This window comes from Mesocricetus auratus, unplaced genomic scaffold, assembly GCF_017639785.1.
Source record: "Mesocricetus auratus isolate SY011 unplaced genomic scaffold, BCM_Maur_2.0 Super-Scaffold_100676, whole genome shotgun sequence".
NCBI lineage: Eukaryota > Metazoa > Chordata > Mammalia > Rodentia > Cricetidae > Mesocricetus > Mesocricetus auratus.
Window position 1 is genome coordinate 78,595,071 of NW_024429266.1, and position 27,163 is coordinate 78,622,233.

At 39.4% G+C, this 27,163-nt stretch overlaps 1 protein-coding gene across 2 annotated transcripts; it reads left to right on the forward strand.

Moving 5' to 3' along the window:
- The first annotated feature begins 1,085 nt into the window (after nt 1-1,085).
- Nucleotides 1,086-19,761, forward strand: Serpinb11 (serpin family B member 11). 2 transcript variants are annotated; one of them, XM_040738702.1, is made up of 8 exons: nt 1,086-1,208; nt 7,731-7,916; nt 8,830-8,889; nt 11,730-11,849; nt 14,231-14,348; nt 16,039-16,181; nt 16,746-16,901; nt 18,916-19,761. In XM_040738702.1, exons 2-8 carry the CDS (start codon nt 7,749-7,751, stop codon nt 19,315-19,317), a joined length of 1,167 nt encoding a protein of 388 aa, XP_040594636.1. In that variant the 5' UTR covers nt 1,086-1,208; nt 7,731-7,748; the 3' UTR covers nt 19,318-19,761. The 2 variants fall into 2 exon arrangements, with proteins under 2 accessions (XP_040594636.1, XP_040594635.1); XM_040738701.1 differs by lacking the exon at nt 1,086-1,208 and adding an exon at nt 7,438-7,554.
- The last annotated feature ends 7,402 nt before the right edge of the window (nt 19,762-27,163 follow it).

The window sequence follows — 27,163 nt, forward strand, 5'->3', positions numbered from 1 at the left end:
ATTTTCTTATGGATCTTATGAGAGATGGAGGCAAACTCAGGAGGTAAAGGATCATCCATAATAGTGGATATGAGCTTTATAATTCATCAAAGATTCCAGTTTGTCTTGAATCATGTGCAAAGTTACTTAGTCTGAGCAGAGAGACATTGGAGGATAGGGTAACTACTTTTAGTTCCATGTGGTTAATTGTGCAAAACTATTTTATGAGAATGTTGATGACTTAATGGGAGTAGGACCGTATTTTCACACTCAAGTTTTCTTGGTTTTACATTTTATAGAATTATTTAATTTCAACTAAGGAAAGCCATACTGCATGATGAGAATATGGAGAAAATCGTGATCACAAACAATTTTATTCTACCATAAATGCAGATGAGTCTGCCTTTATAGCTTCAGACAGGTACTGTTACCATCTTGGGGAAGCTGGACTGTGCATTGCATGTGTAAGAATGACTCTTGGGAAGACCATTAGGGCTTTTCATATTGATGATTCAAGCCACTCCTCCCCTAAACATCTATCACTAGTTTTCATCCCTATCTCTGATCTACAGTTTTTCTACTTTTGAATTGTGTCTCAGTCATGTACCTCATGATCACTGGTGGCTTTTTGCTGTAATAGGCCTATGTGACTTTTTGGTAACAGTTTTTGTTATGGAAACCGCAGGATAAATCCTGCTTGATCACACTCTTGTGGTCTTTTTATGAGGTAGGGTTTACTTGCTAGTGACTACACGCTCCCTGAAGAAAGTTCAAAGGACCTTGAAATAAATGTGCCTCTAACCAGGAAGCATCTGTCACCACCAGTGTCTTTCCAACTGAATGACTTTGTGTTGTGTATAATGACTCTGACAAACCCTGCTATCCTGTGGGCCTGATTAATGGCATCTGTGCCTTTTCTTCAGAACGATAACTAGTTTTGCTTCAGTGAAGCTGGACTTGTCTACAAATTCTTTGTTAGTATACCAGAACAAGAATATGTACAGCGCACTCCAGAAAGCACAGTTCATTTGTAATTGTTCCAAAGTCACTGTATGGGCTTCAGAAGGACTTCCTTCTTGGGGTTGTACTTCCTGCCAAGCAGGTGAGGAGCTGAATCATAACACAGTGGAAAGGGAGGAGCAAAAAGTGAAGGCTTATATTTCCTTTGGAAGGACGCACTCCAGTCCAACCTGCCAAACTGTTCCCATCACCACCGGGAAGCAACAAAGGTAAAGAGAAATATTTTTGTACTTTATGACTAAAATCGCTGTTTGAGGGCAACAAATAAGAGTAAAATATGACACTTGATAGGTCTGTAATGAGTCAGATGAAGGGATAGCTTTTTTTTATGAATGTGTCCCTTCACTGATCTTTTGATAAAGCTGTTAGCATATTTGAATATCATCGCAAATATGCATCATAAAACCATTAATTCAGCTAACTAGACCTCATAAATCTAATTGATTTTGTAAAGAAATTATGCTATATTTTCTTAGTATTAATCCTAATCCTTTAACTAAGAACTATTCTTTTCTCTGTGATATTTCTTTGTATGTGTATGTGGAAGGGTATGTGTGTGCGTGTGTGTTGAGAGAGAGAGAGAGAAAGAGAGAGAGAGAGAGATAGAGAGAGAGAGAGGAGAGAGAGAGAGAGAGAGCACTTTCTTATATGTGTCTGTTTCTGTGTGTATCTTTGTGGATGTGTCTTTGAGTTTCTCTGTTTACTTTTCCCAGAGAGTGCTTACAGTTCCCAGACATGTTGTAAGATGCTGATGTCTTTGCCACATATGTGCTCTGAAAGAACTTACTTTGTGCCCCCTCACAAGCCTACTTCTGATACATGTCCCCCTCCTGACATTTGCTTGATATAACTGTCTCTTCTTGAATCCATCCTTTTAAACTGAAAAAGACAAGATGCTCAGGAATCCTTCTTTGCCTCTTTCCCACAGCTCTCTTGAGATGACATATTCCACTTTTCTGGCCAATGTTTCTTGCCCTAAAATCTAAGTAGACGTATGAAGAGATGTTCAAGAAAGCTTGAATGTCTCTTCTTTTCAAATTACACTTCATAGTCTTCCATGGAACTCCCATCTTTCCTTCCTGAGCTGGGTTAGGCCATGTTGGGATCTATACATGTTTTAGCCTTTTATCCAGTAGACTCTTCTTCCTGTAAACTGACTTGCTAATCTTAATTAGTCTAGAGGTGGTAAAATATTCAGTGCTGTTTTCTTTAATATATATTTGTTCTGGAGTAAACATAAGACATTGATGAGATAATAAGTATATTTTCCATCCCTTAAGGAATGATCATTCCAGTGACAAAGACCAGCATATTCAGTAGACCAAAATCTTTAATTCATCCACATGTTCCTCGGCATATGTAAAGGCAGTCACCCAGATGTTGACAAAATATCAGTAGAGGCTACAGCATGAGTGCAATTTTAAAATGAAGTGTTGTAAATGAATCCTGCTTATGGCTATCAAAGTAGATTCTAGAAAATGAACAGAGACTGTAGACATCATGACTGTTACTTTATAAACCTGCAGACAACAGAGTTCATGACATTAACATGCTCATGAATTTCCAGTATTTTTAAAATAAGAACTTAGTATTTTCCTTCCTTGTACTGTGAGCTGTCAGATTCAACTGTGAGATCAGGCAAGTAATATTGTTTATTAACTCTTATCCGTTGATGTTAGCTGCCGATGTTCTTGATGTTGTTTAATAGCATGTGGCAGGAAGTGGGAGAAGCATGAGGTTGAGGAGAGATGGACCCCAATTCCAATCCTAATAGTGTGTGATTTCTCAGGCTCCAAATCCATCTTCTGCAGAACTGTAGAAGCAAAACACATCCTTCAAGAGTAAAGTAAAGGTTCTGAACGCTGCAAAACTGTAGTTGGTTTGCACATGGACTCTGTGATCCAATCACCTACTTCTCAAGGGCATTCTAGTGTAAGAGTGTACACAGGGCATAGGAAGATGTTCCCCACAGCACTGCCTGAGATGGTGTGATAAATGTGGCCAGCCAAGTGTCATTCTCTGACGAGTAAATAGGCTGATATGATGAGAATACATGAATTCACTAGACATGAGTGATGTATCTGGAACAACGTGGATGCATCTAAAGCATATAGCACTAAATAAAGAACAAATGACTTAACAAAAGTTCATTTATTAAAGCCAAAAAGTATGACACAACAAAATCTATATTATGCCAGAACACATACAATGAGGGGTAGTCTCTAAAGAAATTAAAAATGTGGTCTGAGAGTGGAGGGGAAAGAGAATGAATTAGGCCTAAAGCAATGAGGGAGGAAGAGAGTGGCTTGTGCAGTTCGAGGATGACTCATTCCAAGAGGCTAGGGGTGGGATTTATGAGCCTTCCTACTTGTGGTTATAAAAAAAGAAACAGTCAGAATTTTAAAGGGTGCAGAACGTAGTAAGTGACTCTAATGTAAATTTTAAAGTCTGTATGTTTTAAAGAAGCCTCAGTAATTGCAAGTTTCACTGCCAACTACTTCATAATTAAAAACACAACACAAATTGAGAAAATTACATTTACTTGTAAATTTGAAATTACATCCTAGGATTGACTTCACTCACTAACTCCACCCTCTTCAATGCAGAATATAGTGTGAAGAAAGACCAGCTAGAATATACCTCATTACTGGGTGGACTTTTATTACTAAGATTACCAAATAAATGTTTTCCAAAGCTACTAATGATTACAGATGTTATAAAGCACTGTATTAAATTAAGTTGAAGGACAGTATCCTGGTAAAGACATAGGCTTGCATGTTAGTGGAATGAGATCAGCAAAACCCCTGTGATTTTTTTTGACTTTTCTTCAATGTTTTATTTATATAGAAATACTTAAAAAATGAAGTAGCACCATTACTTAAGTTTACCTTTATTATGTAGAACTTTAAATGTCAGAAAAATAAAACTCTTGATACAATTTCAAATCTTGTCTCAGCAAATATAATATTAGTATTTGACCATGAGGTTAAAGGCCCTTTATCATAAAATAAAATATACTTTGTTTTTTAAACTTTGCTCAGTAAAGTACATTTAAGCTCAAGTAACGTCACCTACATATACATAAACAAGTGGTAAACATATGTATTAAAATAGAAACACTAAAACTATAGCGGTGCAACAGAATTTTTGTAATTTGCACTGAATTCTATTTATACAAATGTTAGAAAGCATCAACTGTTCCTTTTGACATGTTTATACATTTCCGTTTTTTGTAATAATATAGAATAAAATATGCTTTAATCAAAAGCTGAGACATGAGTAACTCAGTCTTGGCTCTAGTGGGTTGTGCTGGATGGCCTAGCAGCTAACAAGAATAGCATCTAGTGCATATTAATAAGGTTAGAGCCATTGGTTTTAATTGTAGGAAGGTGCGAACATCACTGGCACCATGTCAATGCCATGGCTCATGGTTTTGAAAGTCCACAAGAGACACATTTTCTTTCTCTTCTTTGTTGACTGACAATGGTTGAGCCACATGCTCTCCTCCCTCTCAGGTCTGAGGACCATGTGCCATTAGCTCTTTATGATAGTCATGACACAAAGCACGGAGTTTTGAATGGGAGCATGACATACATTCCTAAATCAGTGACACAGAAGGTAACACCTCAGGGAATCCACCTCCAATGAGCTCAGGTCAAGTGGGCATGGCTGAAAACAAGCATTAGTAACTACAGTAAATGCACAGAAGTAGGGAGGTAAGTAGCTGGTCTGCCATATTGTCCTGGGGTACATATGCTTATACTAGGATTCTAAAACTATGTGAGAACATACTTAGGAGATTAGAGGTTAAAGAATAAAATGTTTCAGGTCTGTGAGAGGATAACTAAAATATGTAGCTGCTTAAGAAAAGTGTGAGTGTTGGTAAGTGTCCTTGTTGGTATTCAGTGGAGCAGGAAACATAAAAGGGATTCCTAAAGTAAGTGGCGATGCTTCTAGCTTCAAGTGACAGAAGACTCAACTAACACTTCTCATTTAAATAGCAAGAAAAACTTTTATATGACATAGCAAGTGCTGGCTTTCCTCTGACTACTTACCTTGTGACCATGAAAAGCTACCTCAGTGGTAGCCACATGTAAACAACACAGCTCTCAAGGGAAACAGATTCTCTTATGGGTGTCTTCTTAAGCTTTTCTACAGAAAAGTTTTCCTCAGCAAGGATTCCAGAAGTTTCTGAGTCCCAAGACACTCACTGACATGGAATGAAAGAACTGTCTTAATTGGATTAGGCAATTAGGAGTTGCTTCTGGGGACCAGGAAGCAAAACCTTCTCTTAAGCACACAGGAATTTGCATCACAACCAGATCTCTTGCTGATTGGTGGGTAATCAGCATTTACAAACATGGTGTCTATAAAGTGGGAAGATTCAGAAGATTTCAGAAGAAATCAGAAAAGGGTTGAAGGAAGGCCATGGAGATGCTGAACACTAAATGGATGGCCTGGCCTCCAAAGACACACTCTTGCTTGTTTCTGTCCCCACTTTCCACAGCTTTTGTCCTTATATTCATTTCCTTGATACATAAATTTCTCTTTCAATCATAGTAGTCTCTTTTCACTCTGTGCCTTTTCTCAGGAATGTCCTTCCTATGTGTGCCTTCTGTGAAGGCTATCCTTTTATTTTTCAATAAACGGGAGAGGTTGTGCCTCTCTGGGTAGATCTGTGTCCCTCCTCTCCAATTCCATTGAATTCTGTGTATACTTGCATATAGTTGAACTTATTGGATTAAAATCCCCTTCTTCATTTCTTTCACAGATGTTTATTAGGGGACTTCTGTATGCCCATCAGTGAAAACAGAAGGGAATCCATGCTGAGTAGTATATCAGAATTAAAAAATACATATGTAGTGAGTCAGTTAAGGCATGTTCTAGGAAGAAAAATAAATTGGAGAGATGTGATATGGACATGTGGGCTGAATTTTCAAAGGAAATCATTAGGGAAAAGATAATTAACAAGGTGTCTTCCTGAAGAGAGAAGGACGTGAACTCTCTTAGTGAGATATCTGAGTACTGGCAGAAAGAACATCTCAGAAGAGGGTTACACAGTGAGATGGATGGGAGTGCTAAAATAGGGAGAGTCAGTGCAGTGTAGCAATGATGAGGCCTGAGATGGCCAGGGCCAGGCCAGAGAGCCTTGCTGGTTATGGTAAGGTTTTGGCTTCTCAGAGAACGGGAAGTTTCTGAGGATGCTGAGTACAGAGCAACATGAGCATCTGACTTTGAAGCGACATCACTATTGCTTCTGGAGAACACAACACAGAGGACAAAAGAATGAAGAAGGCAGTCTGGTGTGGAAAGTGTTTTATTATTGCATAGGAGGAGGTTGGACCCTTTGATCAAAGTGGTAAAACCAAAGACAGTGACTTTGAGCATTTTTGAAAGTAGAGGAAAGAAAATATTTTCACAGACTGAAGGCAAATAAGAATAAGAAAGTATTAAAGGAGAACCTGATGGTTATTAGCCTGAACAATGGAATTAAGAGTCACAAAAATGAAGGAGAAGGCAAGGTAGAAACGTGAGGAATCAAGGGTTTGGTTTACATCATGACAAGTTTGAAGGACCCATTGGTCATTTACGTGGAAATGTTTAGTGTGTAGTCAGATATATGGGTCTACAATTGAAGGACAGCCTAAATTCAAGAGTCAGATTTGTTTTTTGCTGTAACCACTTCTGGGAAAACAAACATAAAAAAGTTTCATTGGCTCAGTTTCAGAAATCTCAGTTTAACATGGTGAGGGAACGGTAAAATAGGTCCAATTATAGAGCAAAGAAAGTAGGGAGGGAAGGGAGATGGCCAGGGAGAGGAAGATAAGAAGGGGGAAGGGGAGGGAGATGGAATGAATAGGTGGAAGTCCATGCACTTAGTGACCTAGCTCCTCTAGACAGGTCCTCCCTAACATTTCCACAACCTCTCATGGGAGTTCTACCAGCTTGAGACTGTCGGTTCAGTTCATGAGTCCATGGAGGCACATTTTATGTTTAAACTGTGACAAAGCCCTAACAGTGTGTTGGTGATGTTTGAACATGACAAGAGATGAGGTCACCTGGGATGTGAATGCAAAGGCAAATAAGACTCAGATCTGAAGTCTGGTGAATTATGATGAACAGGAGCAAGATCCTGAATGTGAGGCAGAGGGGTTTGCCAGGTGGCAGACTGAAAGAGAGAGACCACCAGGAAGACCAAGCAAAGAAGTGCTGGCCAGCATTGAGCCTGATGAAGAGTTTTTAAAATCTCCCCGTGGCTGGGAACTACTCTTATGGATTGCCTTTTCTGTGGGTCTCTACTCTTAGTGCTGCTTCCATGTTTGCAAGACTGAATTTTCCTTCTTAACACTCTTTCCCTAAAGTAACATGTTCTCCAGCATAATCTTTCCTTCTCTTGGGTTTTTCTCTTTGATTCCTTCATTTTTGCTGATAACATGACTCTGACTGGGTGGAGAGCCTTGGTCACCTTCCTAGCTTTGCTTCACATTCCTGGAAGAATGCCAAGAAGGGGATAAAACTGTGGCAAGTGTCAGATTGCTCCTACAGAGCTGTGTGGTAAGGAGATACTTTTATTCTTGTGAGCCTGTGAATGTGGGTAGTCTGGTGTGGGAAACAATTGTGTGAGCTTGTGGAGCATAAGCATTGGGTACACAGACTCCAGTAAAGGGGGTGTGTCTGATAGCATAGAACGTAAGCACACAAGGACTGAATAATTTCTGCTCTATTCTTAGGCATCGCTTGGCATAAAAATGAAAGCCATCACCACAGCAAATGCTGAATTTTGCCTTGATGTGTTCAAAGAGCTGAGCAGTAGCAATGTGGGAGAAAATATCTTCTTCTCTCCACTCACTATGTTCTACGCCCTAAGCATGGTCCTTCTGGGTGCCAGAGGCAAGAGTGCTGAACAAATGGAAAAGGTAAGCATTGAAGGAGAACATCTCCAGAACTCAGGTATTTTTCATGTGTTCCCACTTGTCTGCCAAATTGCAGCTATTCTCATTTTAAAAAACATCTTGTATAATGAAAAGACATACATAGGGAAGTCATATTTCTGAGAAAGGCAAAAAGTTTTAAGTAACAGAGTTCAATGCAAGCCACTATAGCATGCAGCTCCTTTTAAAGCAAATACATTCTGCAGTAACTTTTATTTTGGTGATTTGAATGTAATAGAGAACACATGTTTGGTGTTGTTCCTTCCTTCTAAACATTTTAAACCCAAAACCATTATAATATTTTTTTAAAAATTAAAAAGAATTTATTACTAAATTTCCTCAGAGCAATCCTGTTAGCAGATAGAGATTGTTATCTCCACATTACAACCAGGAAAACAGGAACGGTGAATTGTCACATGATACCAGCCACCAGGGTCTTTCCGTTCTATGTACTTTTACTACTGAGAATGTCTAAAAAATCTCTCTTGATATCTCTTAGGATAGTTGTTTATTTTACTTTACTATGAAGCCATGTTCTAGGGTTCCCTGTGGGCAATGCTCTATATAGAGGTCTCAAGAGTAGAAAAAAGGCAGAGTAGCCTCCACCAAGTGAGCTCAGCTCCTAGGACCCAATCAACTATGATCTGGCACAAGGGTGCTTGTCCATTTTGGTCTCAGTTTCCTTGACATAAAATGAAGGTGGCATTATTTACTCAGGAAGTTGTTGGGAGGGTTAAATAAGATACCCAAAGACTTAACTCAAGACTTAGAACATAACACTATCAGATGTTATCTATTGAAAATGGTCTTAATCTGCAATAGAAGAATTAATACAGCTCTCAGATTTTATAGATTGCATATTCCTTTTGTGGAGAGTTGATCTCTTTTCCTTTCCTAGGTGCTCCATTATGACAACTTTTCAGAATTCTTAAAACCAAAGATGAAAAACTCTTATGAGGTATGAGGATGCCATTGCTGAGATATCAAGATATCAATTATTCTTAACATTTGCACACCAAGATATCATAGTTCATGACTTTTGCAAACCTACTCCCCATGCTGGGATAGTTCACCCAGCCTTGATGCAGGGGGAGGAGCTTTGTCTTGCCTCAACTTGATATGACATGCTTTGTTGACTCTCATGGGAGGCCTGCCCCTTTCTAAATGGAGGAGGAGTGGGAGGTGGGAGGTGGGAGGAGGGAATGGGAGGAGAAGAGGGAGGAGAAAAAGTGGTTGGTATGTAAAATAATTGAAAAAAACATTTTAATGAAAGAAGAAATCATAGTTCAGGAGTAGAGCCGTGGAGTCATCTTTGGGCCCACGAGAAAGCCAGCTCTGCCTGATAATCTTCCCAATAGCCACTGCAGAGTACTGATGACAGCAACAATGCCAATGTCTCTCCATGCAAATATTTAAACTAATCATTGGCATCTTCACTCAGACTTTTCTATTCTGTGCCTGTGTCTGCTACTGACTGCCAGATTCGCTCATGCATGCAGTTTTGTTAGTCCACTAAGAGTTACTGAAAAATGGTTACCACTTAATTATATGCTGTCCCTGATGCAGCTCATCCACATTCTTTGAGAAAATTCTAATTCCTCCTAGCTTCTTTTTCTCTAGCCCCAAAACTCTTCTTTGCAGGAGGCTGAAACAATATTAAAAAAATTACAAGAGTGACATCTCATTGGTCAAAGCACATTCCTTTGGGTGAGTGATGAGGGCAGAGTCCTTGACCATGGATGTCAACATAGAGTTTCGATGTTTCAGGAAAAAGATTGTGACCAGAAGGCTGGAACACAGTGCCCAGTGAGATACACTTTGAGGCATGGGTCTTTTGTCAGCTAGACTTGGCAAAGAAAGAACTGGCGTGCTTTTATTAGGGTGCTTTGTGTGGTAACCTTGGCTAGACACCTGTGACTCTGACATTGTGCATAGCTGTAAAGCCCCAAACTTATGATCTATATACAAAAGCCTTTAGTCTAGTTTGAACTTGCTCTGAGGTGAAAATGAGTTAACTGTGTGTAGCTTACTTTAGATTGAGGAGAAATTTGTTATTTTCTGCTATTAGTCTGAGTAAAAGGAAGAAAGCAGTTTTTAAAAAGTGCAGTCCTCATGGGACGAATAAATATAGTTATGAAACATGCCCTACTATTTTTCTACATATCAAAATTATACAATAACTGTAAAGTAATCTTCTTGACTATCCACAGATATGTGTGCCCATAAGATTTAGATGCAATCATGAGATTGCATATACACATCACATGGGATTAGACATTAAAATACAGGTATTGAGAGATATCAAGCTGCTTTAGCAAAAGTGAGCAATGATTTCCAGACTCAATGGTCCTGTAGGACTTGCCAGGGCAGGATTAACCTCCATCAGAGAGTAACTCCTCTGGTGGTTTGACATCTGAATTATCAATTGCCATATGATGTATATTTCCATGGCCTCCATCATTAACTTGTTTGTTATCTTCATTTACATTTTAGCCTCAGGACTTTGTACCTTTCTTTTTGTATGTCCTATTCAGTCTGCTGACTGGTGGCTTCCTGGCTGGCCCCTTTTTTTCCTTTCTGCTTTTTTCATCTCTTCTTCTCTCCTTTCATTCTTCTTGAGCCTATATTTCTCCTCCCACTTATTTTCTCTGTTTCCCAGCCCCACCTATCCCTCTCCTGCCTAGCTATTGGGTGTTCAGCTTTTTATTAGACTTTTCAGATTCCTTAGGCAGGCAACGTGAAACAAATGCAACACATCTTATACATAATTAAACAAATACAGCATAAACTAATGCAACATATCTTCCATATCTTCACATTGTTAAACAAATGCAACAGCAACAAATGTAGTATACCTTTACACACTTAAAGTAATAGTCCACAGCATGAACAAATGTAGCATATTTTTGCATAGTTAAATAGTCTACAACACACACACACACACAATTGAATCCTTCTCAGAAACCTATTTATTAGGAACCATTGTTTAAAATATAGGCATTGACTTTTTGGCATCAATGAATTCTTAACCATAATTCACATGTTTCACATTTGCAAACTTAGCATAATTGTTGCTGCACAATTATGTAGGTATATATATATATATGTGTGTGTGTGTGTGTGTGTGTGTGTGTATAGTTAGTGAAGGTTGAAGAATTTTTTAATAGTCATTTAGAAAACTAAGACAGTGTTTGGATGTGTTGGTTCATACTTGAATCTCAGTACTTAGGAGGCAGAAGCAGGAGGATTGTTGGCAAGTTCAATTCCAGACTGGTATTAATTAATTCAATTCAGGGTTACCTAGTAAGACCATGTCCATTACTTGGGAAGAAAGGGTCAATAAGAATCTAAGGTGGTAAGGATAGAATATGGGGAAGGGAATATGATCACAATGCATACAATAAAAGTAAAAAACTCTCTCTCACTATATATATACATATACATATATATATATATATATATATATATTTGGACAAAAAGAGTGAGCATTGACCGTAGAAATATAAATACAAAGGAGGCCACAGAACTTGCATTAGAATCTTTTTTGTTCTTGAGAACTTAAGTTTCTCAATTAAACCATTAGGACCAACAAGTAGTATAAATGAGTCTGTACACAATCTGCTGATATTGTTTTTTGCTAAAGGACATAAAGTAAGATGCTTGGACAGTTCATCTCTTTGTGTTCACTGCTATTTATTGGAAAGCAAATATCTCGATCTGCAGATATTGCCTTTCATTGTTTATAACTCTTTAGTGGCAAGAAACACATCACTTTTCTTCTTTGTTCACTGCTGCCAGTGCAGTGAAGGTGGAAGGATGCATTCTGAATTTGGAGCCCTGCTATCCCAAATCAACCAACTGAATTCACTCAGCATTGCTAACAGAGTCTATGGGACGAAGGCAATAACATTCCACAAGGTAAGCACACCTGGTGCCCTCTGAATTTCATAATATAAAGTTCAGGGGGAGTGAGAAGAGCTTATGATAGTCTTTGCAATGTTGAATTTGAGCTTAGAGTTTCTGAGAAATGGCTTTATCAAAATTCCCACTTAGAGTTCTATAATACCACAATAAAACTCTCTTCTCTACAAAGTCCTTAAAACTGTGCAAGAATTAAGGTCTGAGATGAAACAAAAAATTGAAGTAATTTGCAAACTGTCTTCATGTGCCTATAGCACAAAGAGAGATGCTCTCTCAGCCTGGACTCTTAGGGGAGTGCCTTGACCCTACCAAGAGTAAAATGACAGACTCTAGATATCCCCTATGTGGAAGGATTTGGCAATAGGGTGGGAGGGGGGGGGAAGGGGAGTGCGGGAGGAGGGGAGGGAGAGGGAACTGGGATTGACATGTAAAACAAGCTATTTAAAATTAAAATTAAAAATGATAAAAAATTGAAGTAATTTGTAAGAATTGCCTTTTATGGATGAAAACAAAAGTGAAACACATTTCTCATTTTTTTACAAAGGCCCTTGATGATAAGACTATAAAGAGGTAGTTGCAAGTGTATTCCACTAGGAACCAAGGGATGTGAGTTTTCTTTTATTTTAAACATATGACTTCTGTCTTTAGAAACAACAGGATTAGATTTTTTTCTAGCTCCAGAATTGGAAATGGGTTTCAGCTCTCACCCACCAACATTGTAGTGTGTAATCACTGAATGTTTATTTAATTACCAGGGCCAATCACTCTTGAATTCATCACAGGCATTGCTTCATATAATCCTTTCATTGTCCTATGGCAAAGATACAACATTTCCACTAACTATAGACATAACCAGATTGTGAAAATTTCAATTGACAAAGGTCATAGAGACAATTATTGATGATGGGGGTGGCTGTCCTTTTGTATGTTGTGAATATATATTTCTCTTTTTGGTTGATGAATAATGCTGTTTCAGCCAATGGACAGGCAGAATGTATCCAGGCAAGAAGTATAGGTAGGGCTATCAGACTAGGAGAATTCTGGGAAGAGGAACATAGAGAGGTGTTATGAGGGAGGTGCCGTGTACCTGCCAGGGAAGGAAGAGGCCTAGGCATCACTGGTAAGCTGAGATTACATGGAAATACATAGATTAATAGAAATGGGTTAATAATTAAGAGAAAGCTAGCCTATAAGAAGCCTGAGCCATTAGTCAAACAGTTTATAATTAATATTAGCCTCTGTGTGTTTATTTGAGTCTAAATGGCTTCAGAACTGGGCAGGAAAGAAATTTCAGTTTACGTATCAAGATTTAGATTTAATCATTATCTAAACTCAAGCCTTCTTCCTGCTATGACTGGCATGAAATGCCAGTGTCCTTGGTCCATCTCCATCTGACCAGGATTATTGAAGTGTTCAGAGGCAGTCTCAAATATTTGTTTCTTAAGCTGTTAGATGTCACATATTTCTGATAGAATTTTTCATCTGAGGTGGGTGAACCACTTTGGCACTACATGGAGTCTTCCTTCTGCTGTGACAGAAGCACACAAAATCCCCCCCCCCAAACAGTGACCCACACACAGTAGTGGATAAACGTAGGTTTGGGTTGGTGGTTTTGAATTTGTTCCTGGGATAAGGAGTCATTTAGGCACTATGCTCATAAATTTTCCTTATAATACTATTTTCTTTAGTTTGAGGAAGAAAACTTATTAACAGGCAAAAAAGCTACTCATTGTATGAAATTTATCATTTTGATCTGAATGCACTGGTATAAGAAAGCCCATGACATGGAGGGAAAGCATCCAATGTTTCTGGATATTTTTCTTTTTTGGAAATTCTTTGGATTTAAAAACAAGCACTCATGGACATTTTTCTTTTTAAGCTTCTTACATCTACAGATTTTTGTCTCCGTGTTAGGACTTCAGAATATTCTGAGCTATAAATGTTTTTCTTGTGTGTGCACATATGTGCACAGGTGTGTGTGTGTGTGTGCGTGTGTGTGTGTGTGTGCATGTGTTTGCATTGCTATGTGTCACTGTAGGAGTGAGTACCTGAGCCATGTGTGTATGTAGAAGTCAGAGGACAGCTTTGGGTGTCAGGTTTTTTTCACCTTTTCTAAATCAGAGTCTCTTCCTGTTCACCAATGCCCATGTTGAGCTATCTAGTGCCTAGCTCCCAGCTGGTGATTCACCTGTGCCTGTTGTCCATCTCCCTGTAGGAGAACTGCAGTCACATGTACAGCACCTGCCTTTTACATGGGTCTGGGGCTGCTACCTCTGCTCCTCACATGTGCATAGCAAGTACTTCAGTCACTGGCCATTTTTCCAGATCACTCTTTGTACTATTTTTGTTCTGTCTTTCAATTGTCCCTTATTTTACAGCATTATTTAAGATGTTCTGAGAAACTGTTCCAAGCCAAGTTGCAAACTGTTGATTTTGAACTGTCAACAGAACAGACAAGGAAAAGTATTAATACTTGGGTTGAGAATAAAACTAATGGTAAGGATAACTCTCTCTCTCTCTCTCTCTCTGTGTGTGTGTGTGTGTATGTCTGTATGTGTATAAACTTAAATGTGTATCTGAATGTGTGCAAACTTTATCTGTGTTCCTTTGGTAAAAGTCTTAATTGCTATGCTAACAAGGAAGCTGCAGTTAACTAGTGTGAAATCTAAATGGGGCAGATAAATAACAATGAAAGAACTGGAAACATACTTTGGAACATATCTTATAATCATTTTTCCTAAGCAATATATGACAAGAGACTCTGAGAAAGTAAACATCATTTCTGCTTCAAGGAAATGTTATAAATTCAGCAATTTTCATTAAAATTAATACACTAACTCATCCAGAAATGTTTTTTTGGTTTTTCAAGACAGGGTTTCTCTGTATTGCTTTGGAGGTAGTCCTGGAACGTGCTCTGTAGATCAGCTGGTCTTGAACTCACAGAGGTTCGCCTGCCTCTGCCTCACAAGTGCTGGGATTAAAGGCATGAGCCACCAACGCCGGCCCAGAAATGTATTTTAAGCATCTGTGTAACATGTAAGCATCACATGCTAGTTATGGTATAGGCTCAGGATTATAATGAAAATTAAAGTCTTAATCAGGATTAGAGTAGGATGCTATGCATTCCTTTGCTTCATGTCAGAAGAGTTGAAGGAGGGTAATAAGGTGAGAAAGACAAAATTTCATTGTATATATGTATAAAACTGTCAAATGATAAAAACTTTAAAACCATTATCATAAACACAACAAACAAGAAGACAAATAAAACAATTGCATATTCAGAGCTGGGAGATAACCTGTCAATAAAGAGCTGCTTGAGCATGGGGACCTGAGTCTTAGGGCTAGAAATATGAATTAGAAAAGGCTGTATATGGTGCTTCCTGCCTGTAACCTTCTTGCTGGCAAGCTGAGACCTGGCTGGTTATTCATCCCAGCATAATTGGGAGCTCCAGGCCAGTAAGACACCAAGCAAGGAGTGACTTTCAGACTTGATCTCTGACTTCCACCTGTATACACACAGAGGCACACTCACACATGTACACACACAATAAATTTAACTTGATGAAAAAGTCCTTTTGTGTTTGTGTGCATGTGTGCCAAGGTGTTCTTGAGGAGATCAGAGAGTGACTGGGAGTGAGTGATTTTTCACTTCTGCCTTGAATTCTCTTGCTTCCACCTGCTAAGGCTATTCTCAACCTCCTTCATGCTGCAACCCTTTAATACAGTTCCTCATACTCGTGGCTCCAACCATAAAATTATTTTGTTGCTACTTTGTAATTTGGCTACTGTTAGGAATTGAAATGTAAATATCTGACATGCAGGATATCTGATATGCACACCCCAAAGGGGTCTCAACCCACGGATTGAGAACCACTATGCTAAGCCATCTTGTTCACCTGGGGGATCTTTTAGAGATAATCTACGGAAGTAAATAAAGAATTTCATAAAGTAATAATGGACTACAGTGTGTCATATATGAGTAGATATAGGACAAATTGAGTCATCCATAAGGTGTTACTTCCAAGATGAATAGTTCCTGTGACAGGGAAGACTCTATGTCCAGGAATAGGAACTCTTCTGGTACCCCAACTTTTAAATTACTGTCTGAAAAAAACCTTATGCAAATATCTATTATCAACAAGTTAATCCTAATAAAATAACCTATTTTTGTTTGTTTTACTACAAGGAAAAGTCACAAACTTATTTGGCAAGGGTACAATTGATCCCTCTTCTATCATGGTCCTAGTAAGTGCCATATATTTCAAGGGACAATGGAAAAATAAATTTGAGAAAAGAGAGACAGTGAAAGCTCCCTTTTACATAAGTGTGGTAAGTATTTCAGACTGGTAACAAGTATTGGAAAATGCAATAATAATTTAAGGACAATTCAGAAAGATTTCATGTAAACATTGCTATAGATTGCTGAAGACTTTTACATCTCAAAATGGCATTAACTTGTCTACTGGGCATGATGCTGCTCCCTGAAAGAGTGAAGACCTCTCCTCTTCCTAGTGTTCTAACCCCGAAGCCTCGAGGTTCATACCATGGTTAGTTCCCGTGACAGCTTATAAAAGTACACTCTTGTCCTGAATAGTGTCCACATAGCTTAACAGAGATAATGAGCCTCTTATTTGGTTTCCCACATAAGTCATTTTATCTAGAGGCTCTCATGTTGTAATTAAATACCCAAATCATCTCTATATTATTATACTTCTATAGTCTCTAACTTTGACTGATTTTAGGATTACACAATTGATAACCTGTACAAAGAAAAGTAATAAAAGGGTATTATAGTCAGTAGTTTATACTTTGCAGTGTCAACACAGGTATTCATGTTATAAAAATAAAGTATATATACATAACCACTGTTCAATTATAATCTTTTAAAAATAGGGTAAAAGTGCAGTTGTGGACATGATGTATCAGACTGGAACATTTAAGCTGGCCTTTATAAAGGAGCCACAGATGCAAGTCCTTGAGCTTCCCTATTCCAATAACAAACTAAGAATGATCATCCTCCTTCCAGTAGGCGCAGCCAATATAAACCAGGTAAAATCCCAACAATGCCACTTTGCAACTAACACATGTATGAGTGAGTACATGTGGATGTGTGTGTGTGTGTGTGTGTGTGTGCGTGTGTGCAGGAACATACACTCTTTCACACATACTCTGTGTGCTTTGTAATGTCTGTATGATCAATCACAGACTCATGACTAGGTTAGTGGTCTTTCCTCAGGAGTTGGAGATTAAGGATGATCCCTGCCCTAATATGACTACATATTCAGGCAAGACAAACACTTCATTCATTGAAAAAGTGATGTAAGTTAACTGTGTTATATAATATAAATGCACATATGTACTGTTCATGAGAAACATAGTGGACATCTTTCTACAATAATGAAATGTCCTGACCACATTCATGGGTCCTAGAGAATTACTGAAACCTTGCTAAGGGGAAGTTTTCTGATATAACCAGGGGATACACTCACAGGCTGGCCATTTTTAATAACTTGATTTTGTAAGGAAATAGCACTTCAACCAGGAAGGAAAGACAGTGGTGGCAGGAATTTGGGTTCAATCTCCTCTCCCTGGTTTTAGCCAAAGGTTTTTTTTTTTAGCACAGAGAGACTTACAAGTGATGATGGCATCTAACTCTAACCTAGCTACCACCTAGGTAGCAAACTACCCCATAAAATGAAGCTTCTTAGAACAGCTGTGCCTCTAGGAGCTGCAGAAGCTGATTCCCACAGTTGAATTGTCACAGTCAGTGAGCAAGTGTTTAAGTCAGGGCATGCTAGTTTTATTTATAAACGATGGTATGGGTGTGTGTGGAGAGGAGAGAGACACTCTGGAAAGAGCTGGTTTTGGCTTTATGCATTTGGATTAGAGAGTGAGATAGATTCCAGTTCAAAGGCAGCTGGAGTAAAAGCATACCTGTGACTCTGGGAATAGATATGATTACAGGTGTGTCCAGTTCTGAGGGGATTAAGACCCTGGGAGCTTGCAGTCAGCTGGGGTAGAAGATGTTGAAGTCAGCAATTTGAAAGCAGTTGAATCTTCACATAAATTCATGGGCAAAATATGAAAGGTATGAATTAGAATAAAGAAGCTGGGGGTGGTGTTCCTAGAGAATCATCTTCATGTGAGCTTTGCTTGATGTATAGAAGATGGACAGGTAAAGTGAGAAGACTCTCTTGATCCAGGGATAACAAGAAGCACATGTATGTTTGCTAAGTGTGAGGCAGCTGAGATCTGCTTGTTTATTATAAGCTAACTTGGGTTAGAGATAGCAAATGAAAACGATAAAAGGATACTTTGACAGAAAATCTACATTTATCTTATTTTGTATTATGAGAACTGGATGATAATGAAGTGTTTTTAACTTTGGGACAAGATAACAATGAAAATGACACAGTATATAATGCTATAGGGCATTAAGTATCCAAGGTTAGTACTTAAGTGACAGACAAGCGTAGTTAAGCTTGATGTTACAATGAGATGTCAGTTGCGGGGATCATTTGGGAAACCTAAGTACATATGTGGGAGTAGAACTGTCAGCCAGAAAGAAGCACAAAGGCATTAGGCAAGCGTGTACCTTGTTAATCTTGCAGAAACAATACAGAGAGAGTAAAGGGCATCAGGGAGATACAAGCCGTTAAGAATGGAACAAAGGGATCTGGCATTTCAGAATCCAAATGAAGACTAAATTCATAAAGATGTGACTCAACGTTTCAGATGTAAGAGTCACTAAGAAATTATTGGATTGATTTAGAAAGCAGACACACAATGATACCTGGGGCAATTAGCATCCAAGTTTAGGTAAAGGCTAAATGCTGAGGGAATACAAGAATATACACTGAGAAAGTCAGTGGGGGAATATAGAGGAGATAGAAGGAACAGAAACGGAAAGTATGGCTAAGTGCATAGATAGGAAGTTTATGAGCATTAGATGTTGAGAACCAGCATAAGCTGAGCCACTCACAGTGGGGATCACAGAATCTTCTTCTTGACTCAGAAGGTATATATTTGACTCACATGTGTGCATCTGTATTTTGACTCTTAGATAGAAAAACACCTGGATGTGAAGATGCTTCAAGAGTGGACCAACTCTTCTAACATGGTGGAAAGAGAAGTGGATGTCCACATCCCCAAATTCAGTCTTGCAGTAAAATATGACCTAAACTCCCTATTGAAATCCCTAGGGATGAGGGACATCTTCAGCGTGGCCACAGCTGATCTCTCTGGAATGTCACCAGACAAAGGCCTGTATCTATCCCAGGTTGTTCACAAGTCATATGTGGATGTCAATGAAGAAGGCACTGAGGCAGCAGCGGCCACTGGGGAGAGTATTGCTGTGAAACGACTCCCTGTCACAGTTCAGTTCACAGCAAATGCCCCCTTCCTGTTCATTATCCAGGATGATTGTGGCAATATTTTATTCGCTGGAAAGTTTGCCTCTCCATAGACAGAGGGCATTGTGGAGGCCTCAGGATAGATAAAGTACAGCGGTGAAGGGGCTGACTGTATCTCAGCTGTGCACATCTGCAAAGCAGGTCTACCAAATGGCAGATCTTTAGCCCGATCCTGTGAGCTTGTGAAACTCACACTAGCGTATTCATGTGAAAAGACACATTTATTCCAGTGCTTTTCTAGATTTCTTACTTTTGAGACCTCATTGATGACTGGGTGACATGATTGAGTTAGCAGAGAAGTTTATAAAGGCCTAGATGTTTTTGGGTTTTTCTATGTTAGTGAGATTGTGAATGAGCGACCGCTGTGAATCAGGTCAAAGTTTCCTACTTTATTTTGACTTTTAAATATAAATTTCCTGCATGCCTAAATACGGTAGTATCAATTTTAGTTCAAAATTCTACATTGATCATAATAAATGAACTCTTTGAAGATGGAATACACGATATCAGTTAATTAACTGAAAGGAGGAGCTTTCTTCTTCAGGAAACATTTCCCCCATTTTCTTTATTTGTCTAAAAACAATTCTTTGACACTTTATGTGTACATAATTAATTTTGGTCATTTTTATGCCCCGTTTACTCTCTTATTCCGCTCTTTTTGCTATGGAAACCTTTCTTCTTCCCCATAATTCCTTCTCCTACATGGGTCTCCATTTTGTGACCTGCTGAGTTTACTTGAGGGTTGCTTGCATGAATAAATATGGAAGAGAGGTTGACCACTAGAGCATGGGTAAATTATTAGAGGTCATACTACTGAAGAAAGTGTCACCTGTTCTCCTGGTCACTGTTTATTAATACAGTTCCTCAGGAAAGAGTCTTCTGGGCCCATTCCCCATGTTTGATAATGTGTTTATGGGCCTGACTTTGTGCATATCTTGTGTAAGTAACCACAGCTGCGGTGACTTCATGAGGGCAATGACCACCTCATGTCCAGGAGACATGTTTTGCGGCAATCTTCCTCATGTTCTTACTTTAAACTCTTTCTGACCCCTCTTCTGCAGCGCTTCCTGATCCTTGGAAGGGTCTGATGCAGATGTCTTGTTTGGGGATGAGTACTTACAGTCACTTACGCTAAGCAATACACATTCCTGTCCAAATATTTTATTGGTTAAAATATATAATACCTATCTTACACTTTAAAAATCAGCAATTCATTAAACATAACTTTCAGAAGAACAAAGATAGATATCAGTTGTATTTTTTTTTCATTTTAGAGGGAGCTTTTGTATTTTCCACTAAAGATAATACAGAGCAATAACCAGAAGACAGACATCACAATACAAGGGCTTGAAATATAAAAGTATGTAACATAATTATGGGTGTTTGTTATGTGACTTTTTCTGAGAATCCTAGGACAAACATCTATGTATTTGCACCAGATAAGGCACTGATGACAGAGCAAGGAAACAATTGTACCCATGCCTAGCTTAGTGAAACAGTCAGTTTGCTAGGGTTAGTTATATGGGAAGAAGGTTAGTTTTAGGAGCATGAGTTACTAAAATGCAACTATATGCTGAAAAGTCCACGTGAAGATGGATTGGTGATAGCTCATGAACACTACATCTTTGGACCTCTCTGTATGACACTTAGGCAGCTTGGCTTATCAGAATGCCTCTTTCCCCAGCAATTGTTAGTGTTATGTAATCAAAGAGAGGGGCTTTATGACTCTTGTAAGTTTCAGGAGCTTTGTAAGACTTGTGGGTTTCATTTATTTCCCAAGTCTTAATGAACCTCCATCCCACAGAGAATGCTCATATGAAAGAGTTATACAACACTTCAGAAAAATAAAGACTCTTCTTTTATTGTAAGCACACTGCAGAGGTCATAACAGCCCAGGAAAGGCTATGTCCTGGAATCTGTCCTTGGCTGTGGAGGAGCTCAGATTGATTTCATCACATAGACATTTACTATAGTTTTGCTGTTTCATTGCCAAAGGTTCTTGCAGGGGAAGGCTTAGTTGATATCTGACAGTACTGTGGTACTCTTGGAGAATAGTGAAATATTTAGGAAGAGGGGCCTACCAGAAGAATGCCCAGTTAGGGGCAGCACCATCTCAAAGATGTTGGGACTCAGATCCTCCCATTATTTGTCTCCTTTCTCCTCTTCGTTCTCTCTTTCTCCCTGTCTCTGTCTTTGCTCCCTACCCCCACTGTAGCATTAGGCAAATGACCATTTCTTATGTATATTCCCTGTTATGAAGTTCTTGCAATAGACCCAAAGGCAATATGGATAAGCAGCCATGGATCAATACTCCTAATAGCATGAGACAAAATAAATCTTCTCTCTTGTAAATATCCAACCAAAGTAACAAGACAATGTAACAATAGAAGAGCTTTATAACACTGACTTAGTTCTCTCCAACAGTTTAAGGACATCAGAGCATGATCTCCTGAAGGTGTAGGAAAGAAGTTAAAAGTCATCATCTTGAGTCAAAGCTGAAGGTAACTCTTGTAGCTAAGCTTCAGAGATTGATGTATCTCTCCCTCCTCTTTTCCCACAATAATATCTACCTATGTCATACATATATGTTATGTATGAATGATATACTGAGAGAGGGTGATAGACTGAGAGAGAGAGAGAGAGAGAGAGAGAGAGAGAGAGGCTCATGCTATCTTTTAGCTTTAGAATGGGGAGAAAATTTCTTTTGTTAGAGGGTTTCAATCTATTTTCCCTTAAGGCCTGCAAATGATTCCATGATGTCTACCTATTCTAGGAAAGATAATATGCTTTACTCAAAGAGTACTGATTCACATGCTAATATTTGGTTAATGATACCACCACAGCAACATCTTGCCTGATGTTTGGCCAAATCATTGGGTCCTGAGGCCCAGAAAAGTAGACTCAAGAAATTAAAAATCACTGGGATTAAAGAGATGACTCAGCCCCTAAGATCACTTGCTGTTCTTCCAGAGGTCATGGGTTCAACTTCCAGCACTCAAGCTTGGTAGACTACAGAATGGGAGAGAATCTCACCAGCTATACATCTGACAGATAGTTATTATCCAGCTTGTATAAAGATGCAATAAAAAAGAGTTAAGAAAACAAAGACCCAATTAAAAATTGGCTATGGATCTAAAAAGAGAAGTGGAGTGGAGAGGTTATGTGGGAAGGACTAGAGGAAGGGAATGGATGGGCTAATGATGTGGTTATATTTTGACTGAATAAATAACCCTTAAAATTTAACCTAAATATAGCTTTATTCTTATACAGTATATGGAGTTTAACTAATGGTAAACAAAATGAGATCTGTGTATCATCTTTAAAAATTTTTGTTAACACTATTTCTGAAACATCTCTGAAAACAACCACCATAGTTACTAGTACTGAGGAAACTGAATGCTAATTAGTTTTATTCTTTCTAAGAGATGGCATAAATTGTACCTTTAACAGTGTTAAGCAACATAATAAATTATATGCCTCATGGGATTTCACAAAACCCCCCTCACCTTCATCCATTAAACATTGAATGTATCCATGTCTTTCCCCCACCTCTTTGCATAAACACTGGGTCCTCAAGTTTGTGTGAATCTGTTTGGTAACCCTAACTTCCTAGTGACTCAGAAAAAAAATAGTTTTCCTAAAGCCTTCACACCCACACCTTTAATGGCTAGGCAAGCATTTCCCCATGGAACATAAATAGGATCAAACTAGAATCTGAGTCATGGTGCTTGGGTGGGGCATAGTGACTATAATGACCATTCCATCATCTGTTTGATTGGTTTTTTCTTGGCTTTCTTTAAGAGATTTGTTGTTTTCTTGTATTTTTTGGTTTGTTTTTTTTCTTCCATTTCTTGAAGGGATTTTCTCATATCCTCTTTGAGAGCCTCTATCATTTTCATGAAGTTGTTTTTAAAGTCATTCTCTTCTGCTTCATCTGCATTGGGACGTTCAGGTCTTGCTTGTGTAGAGTTCCTAGACTCTGGTGGTGTCATATTAGTTTTCCTGTTGTTGAATGTGTTTTTATATTGTCTTCGTCCCATCCCTTCTTCCAGTGGGAGCAGGAGGAGTCTCTTCCTCTCTTGGAGGGTATGGTTCTCTTCTGGTAGGTACAAGCGGGTCCAATACTCCGATGGCTCTCCTCTTTCCATGGGTGCAGGCAGGACTAGTACCTGGGCCTTGGCAGTCTCTGGGTGGACTGGACGACCCGGATGGGTTCCCCAGTGATTAGTCCCCAGGCCTCAGGCAGTTCCAAGCAGGGCACCGGAAGGCAGGAAGTCCACTCCTATAGGAAGTCTGTGCTCAGGAACCTCCCCCAGGATATCTTGATGTAAACGTAAAGAGAGAAAAATCTAATCCACTATTTGGGAAGTAGTTCAGTAAAAGGCTTGTCTGTGTACATACTTGGGAGTCTAGGTTTTTTTCCTACTGTTTCTAAATCTGTCACATTTTTTCCCTCAGACATTTTCAGCAGCAAGAAGAACAGAATGAATTTGAGGAATCTAGTTCTTTCCTCATGGTTTCCCTTGAATTATCTGGGGTAATAGCGACTCAATGCCTAGTTTGATAGACTTGGTCACAAGTAACTTCTGTGGTCCTGGCTTCATGACTGATAACACCCTATATCACTCTAAAACGTGTCCTGATTTTGACAATAGTTATACAGTGACCTTAATACTGCTGAGTCGTCATATCTACTAGCCATTAGGAAGCGAAGGGAGCAGGCTAAGTGCAAGAATATACAAACTCCAGTTTTCCTGACTTCAGCAACTTGAGGCCCAGGTCTTTTCCTATGGCCCTTCATTCCTCTTTCACTGTTTCTAAAAGTGCAGTCTCTTTTCTTGACTTGCGACTGTACCATCCTACCCTCTCCACAGATGAAACACGCTTCTCTGACTATAAAGAGCAGACAACAGTGAAATGTCCAGCTCAATTTCATCAAGACTCAAAGGGCAAGGCACTTTTGAGAACAGATTTCCAGGCCTATGATGAATGACTCTTAAAGATTCTTGAAATCTTATCATTTGCTCACACCCTGATTCATTTCCTCAACAAACATTTCCTGAACATTTTGCCACCTTGAATTGTGGAAATAGAGTAAATAACACAAGGCCGCAGTCCTTTTCCCCATACAATTCTATGTTAGCAAAGAAGAGGGAGTTTAGAACATAATGTCAGTGAGGATGGGTGCTGTGGGAATACTGTTATTGAAGGGGTGTTATTAATGGAGAGCCCTGATTAACTATCTCTGGAAGCAAGGGCTACCCTTGACAGGCCAAAATTAATTTAAAGGCAGAGATAATGTCTTTTGTGATTTATTGTGGTTATACAAAGGTAACTTGTCCATGAATGTGGTTTTCACAATGACAAATGGTATTTAAAGATTAATTTAGTGATAGAGTTGTCTAGTAATATCATGAATCAGTCACACACAACATCTTTGAATGTGCAAAGACTTTCTACATCTATTCCTCAAGCATCTTTGACCATCAATGTCTAAACAAAGTCCCTTTGTGAAGGAGTAATAATTACTTTAAGCTGACTATATTATAGTAGGATTTGACAAAATTTCTAGGTTCCAGATTCAAGCCATGACTTATATGTAAATACTGTTTTGGTAAGATCTTCTCATGACTATATGTATCATCATTTTCCAGACAACACAAACCTAACAGTTTGTTTCTGAGTAATATATCACTGCTTGGTAGTCCTTTGGAATCAATCCCATGCCTACCTCTGCTGCTTTGGACCCGCAGAACAGTAAGTAAATTTGTGGATTTGTCAGTAGGTCCATGACGATACTGCCATCTGTTGGTGCCACATATAGAATTGTCACATGTTAAGCCTTCAGGCCTGAAGCTGCTGTTCTTGCCCACAGAGCTTAAAGACTTGGTGTGAAGAAGCATCGCTCTGCTTATGGTGAAAGCAAGAGATGTAGGTGTAACAATGACCATCTGTTGGTGTCATCACATTCTAGCATTTCTTTTTTTTTATCATTTTTTATTTTAATTTTAAATAGCTTGTTTTACATGTCAATCCCAGGTCCCTCTCCCTCCCATCCTCCCGCACTCCCCTTCCCCCCCTCCCTCCCACCCTATTGCCAAATCCTTCCACATAGGGGATATCTAGAGTCTGTCATTTAACTCTTGGTAGGGCTGAGAGAGCATCTCTCTTTGTGCTATAGGCACATGAAGACAGTTTGTATACCAGGGATAGACACTGATCCACAGCTCAGGGCCCCATAGGTTGCCCAGGCCTTCTCACTGACACTCACATTTGGGGGGGTCCAGATCAGTCCCATGCTGGCCTCCCCACTGTCGGTCTGGGGTCCAAGAGCACTCCCCTGTTCAGATCAGCTGTCTCTGCTGGTTTTGCCAGCCCATTCTTTGCCAATTTGCTCATCACTCCTCTCTGTCACTGGGTTCCTTGGGTTCAGTTCAGTGATTAATTGTGTGTTTGCCTCTGCTTCCATCAGTCACAGGATGAAGGCTCCCGGATGGTTATAGACATCAAGTTCATTATCAGGAATGGGCATTCGAGGTGGTCCCTCCACTATTGCTTAGCTGGCCAATTGGTGTTATACCATTTCAACCATGTCTGTCTTGCTCACAAAATGGTGCCGAGGCCATATGCACTTTCGTGAAATTTTATTCTCACTAAGACTTAGACATCTCATCAAATATCCAGTTATCAGGAAGATGTCAGTTTTTCCTAGTGGCAAGCCCTGAACCTTCTCTGAATGCCTTGGCTTCTCTTGAATCTAGTTTTCACCCACTGAATGATTAGAGAGGTTAAGCATGTGGTTAAAATGAGGTAACCAAGGAAGCTGCAGCTAAGTTGTGGTGTCTCCTGATGGTTAAAACAGTCTTCATGGTTAATTGACAGAAACTATGGTTATGCTATTTTCCCTGTATCAGAAACAATAGTGCCACGAGACTTTCCTAATTATCATGCATGCATATAAGCGAAGGGGGTATACCTGTAAATGACCCAGACTTGGTTAAACTATGGTTGACACAGTAGATTTAACGTCACTTGTGTACCCTTGAAGAGGATCCTAGAATAAATACCCTAGAAGGAAGATCTGGCCTGTCACTGTTTGAGAGAGAAAAAAAGGTTATATTTTCTGGTGACTGTGTCACATGTGTTATCAAAGCTTACAAAACTTCCAAACCCCAATTCTTCTCCTCTGACCATTACTCAGGTTGTGCATTGTCAGAATGGACATTTTCTTTTTTTATTACTTTAATTTAAAATAGCTTCTTTTACATGTCAATCCTAGTTCCCTCTCCCTCCCCTCCTCCCACACCCCCCACTATCCCCCCCAGCCTCCCACCCTATTGCCAATTCCTTCCACATAGGGGATATCTAGAGTCTGTCATTTCACTCAGGGTAGGGTCCAGGCACTCCCCTAAGAGTCCAGGCTGAGAGAGCATCCCTCTTTGTGTTATGGGCACATGATGTCTGTTTGTATTCCAGGGATAAACACTGATCCACTGCTGAGGGCCCCATAGGTTGCCCAGGCCTCCTCACTGACACTCACATTCAGGGGGGTTCTGGATCAGTCCCATGCTGGCCTCCCAGTTGTCTGTCTGGGGTCAAAGAACTCTCCCCTGTTCAGTTCAGCTGTCTCTGCTAGTTTTGCCAGCCCATTCTTTGCCAATTTGTTCATCGCTCCTCTCTCTCTGTCACTGGGTTCCTTGGGTTTAAGTTCAGTGTTTAACTGTGGGTGTTTGCCTCTGCTTCCATCAGTCACTGGATGAAGGCTCCAGAATGGTTATAGACATCAAGTTCATTATCAGGAATAGGCATTTGGGGTGGTCTCTCCACTATTGCTTAGCTTGCCAATTGGTGTCATCCCTTTAGATCACTAGAGGTCACACTGGTGCCTGATCTGTCTTC